The sequence below is a fragment of the Branchiostoma belcheri genome, unplaced genomic scaffold (genome assembly GCF_001625305.1).
Source record: "Branchiostoma belcheri isolate BF01 breed outbred unplaced genomic scaffold, Haploidv18h27 scaffold2, whole genome shotgun sequence".
NCBI lineage: Eukaryota > Metazoa > Chordata > Leptocardii > Amphioxiformes > Branchiostomatidae > Branchiostoma > Branchiostoma belcheri.
This window is the reverse complement of record NW_017803490.1, coordinates 4,176,205-4,178,652: the sequence shown is the minus strand read 5'-3', so window position 1 is coordinate 4,178,652 and position 2,448 is coordinate 4,176,205. Positions and strand designations below refer to the sequence as shown.

Below are 2,448 nucleotides of genomic sequence, written 5' to 3'. Positions count from 1 at the left end.
TTTCTGTAATATTACAACGAACTATCAATTCCTTACCAAGATGTACAAATCCTATTCTGCAAAGGCATGTACAAGAAAATGTTATTTCATGACCAGGTTTGACAGGAGGCGTTTTATTTTACTTACTTTCGATTCCAGCGGTCCAATGTCCGGCTCGGACGGCCCCAGCTAACGGAGCGGTGAGTCCTACCGGAGCGGTCTCCTACCCAAACGGGGTCACCTTCACCTGTAAATCGGGATACGTACTGAACGGCACCGCTGATACAACGTGCCAAGCTAACGGAACGTGGAGTCATCCTGTTCCAACATGTCCACGTAAGATGAGTTTTATATTATTATTATTATAAACACAGGTAATTTCTAGCAATTGCAGAATGTGGGTTTCTTTTACGAAATATAAATTCCATGTCATGATGCACAGCCTATTCTGCAACGGCATCCACAGGAAAATGTTATTCTGTAGCCAGATTTGACAGGTGGCGATTCTCTTACTTTCGATTCCAGCGGTCCAATGTCCGGCTCAGGCGGCCCCAGCTAACGGAGCGGTGAGTCCTACCGGAGCGGTCTCCTACCCGAACTCGGTCACCTTCACCTGTAACTCGGGATACATACTGAACGGCGCTCCTAGGCCGACGTGCCAAGCTAACGGAACGTGGAGTCATCCTGTACCAACATGCACACGTAAGATGACTTTTATATCATTAGACACAGGCGATCTCTAGCATCTGTAAATTGAAGCTTAAGGTTTCTGTAATATTATAACAAAATATCAATTCCTTACCAAGATGTACAAATCCTATTATGCAAAGACATGTACAGGAAAATGCTATATTTCATGACCAGGTTTGACAAGAGGATTTTTTAACTTTCGATTCCAGCGGTTCAATGTGCTGCTCGGGCGGCCCCAGCTAACGGAGCGTTGAGTCCTACCGGAGCGGTCTCCTACCCGAACGGGGTCACCTTCACCTGTAACTCGGGATACACACTCAACGGCACCGCTGATACAACGTGCCAAGCTGACGGAACGTGGAGTCATCCTGTTCCAACATGCACACGTAAGATGAGTTTTACATTATTATTAGTATAAACACGGGTAATTTCTAGCAATTGCAGAATGTGGGTTTCTGTTACGAAATATAAATTCCATGCCATGATGCACAGCCTATTCTGCAACGGCATACACAGGAAAAGGTTATTCTATAGCCAGATTTGACAGGAGGCGATTTTCTTACTTTTGATTCCAGCGGTCCAATGTCCGGCTCGGGCGGCCCCAGCTAACGGAGCGGTGAGTCCTACCGGAGCGGTCTCCTACCCGAACGGGGTCACCTTCACCTGTAACTCGGGATACATACTGAACGGCGCTGCTGCTGCGACGTGCCAAGCTAACGGAACCTGGAGTCATCCTGTTCCAATATGTCCACGTAAGATAAGTTTTATATTGTTAGACACAGGCAAATGCAAATTGAAGGTTTCTGTAATATTATAACAAAATATCAATTCCTCACCATGATGTACAAATCCTATTCTGCAAAGGCATATACAGGAAAATGTTATTTCATGACCAGGTTTGACAGCAGCCGTTTTTTTTTACTTTTGATTCCAGCGGTCCAATGTCCGGCTTGGACGGCCCCAGCTAACGGAGCGGTGAGTCCTACCGTAGCGGTCTCCTACCCAAACGGGGTCACCTTCACCTGTAACTCGGGATACATACTTAACGGCACCGCTGATACAACGTGCCAAGCTAACGGAACGTGGAGTCATCCTGTTCCAACATGCACACGTAAGATGAGTTTTATATTATTATTATTATAGACACAGGTAATTTCTAGCAATTGCAGAATGTGGGTTTCTTTTACGAAATATAAATTCCATGCCATGATGCACAGCCTATTCTGCAACGGCATCCACAGGAAAATGTTATTCTATAGCCAGATTTGACAGGAGGCGATTTTCTTACTTTTGATTCCAGCGGTCCAATGTCCGGCTCGGGCGGCCCCAGCTAACGGAGCGGTGAGTCCTACCGGAGCGGTCTCCTACCCGAACGGGGTCACCTTCACTTGTAACTCGGGATACACACTGAACGGCGCTGCTGCTGCGACGTGCCAAGCTAACGGAACCTGGAGTCATCCTGTTCCAATATGTCCACGTAAGATAAGTTTTATATTGTAAGACACAGGCAATTTCTAGCATCTGCAAAATGAAGGTTTCTGTAATATTATAACAAAATATCAATTCCTTATTAAGCTTACCAAGATGTACAAATCCTACTCTGCAAAGGCATGTACAAGAAAATGTTATTTCATGACCAGGTTTGACAGGAGGCGTTTTATTTTACTTACTTTCGTATTCCAGCGGTTCAATGTCCGGCTCGGGCGGCCCCAGCTAACGGAGCGGTGAGTCCTACCGGAGCGGTCTCCTACCCGAACTCGGTCACCTTCACCTGTAACT

At 46.2% G+C, this 2,448-nt stretch overlaps 1 protein-coding gene across 1 annotated transcript in view; it reads left to right on the top strand.

Moving 5' to 3' along the window:
* Positions 1–463, top strand: part of LOC109468401 (mucin-5AC-like) — a 3,424-nt gene extending 2,961 nt beyond the window's left edge. The window contains exon 3 of the mRNA XM_019766651.1: positions 446–463. Within this exon, the coding sequence (XP_019622210.1) occupies positions 446–463 (18 nt within the window). The remainder of the gene's footprint in view (positions 1–445) is intronic.
* The last annotated feature ends 1,985 nt before the right edge of the window (positions 464–2,448 follow it).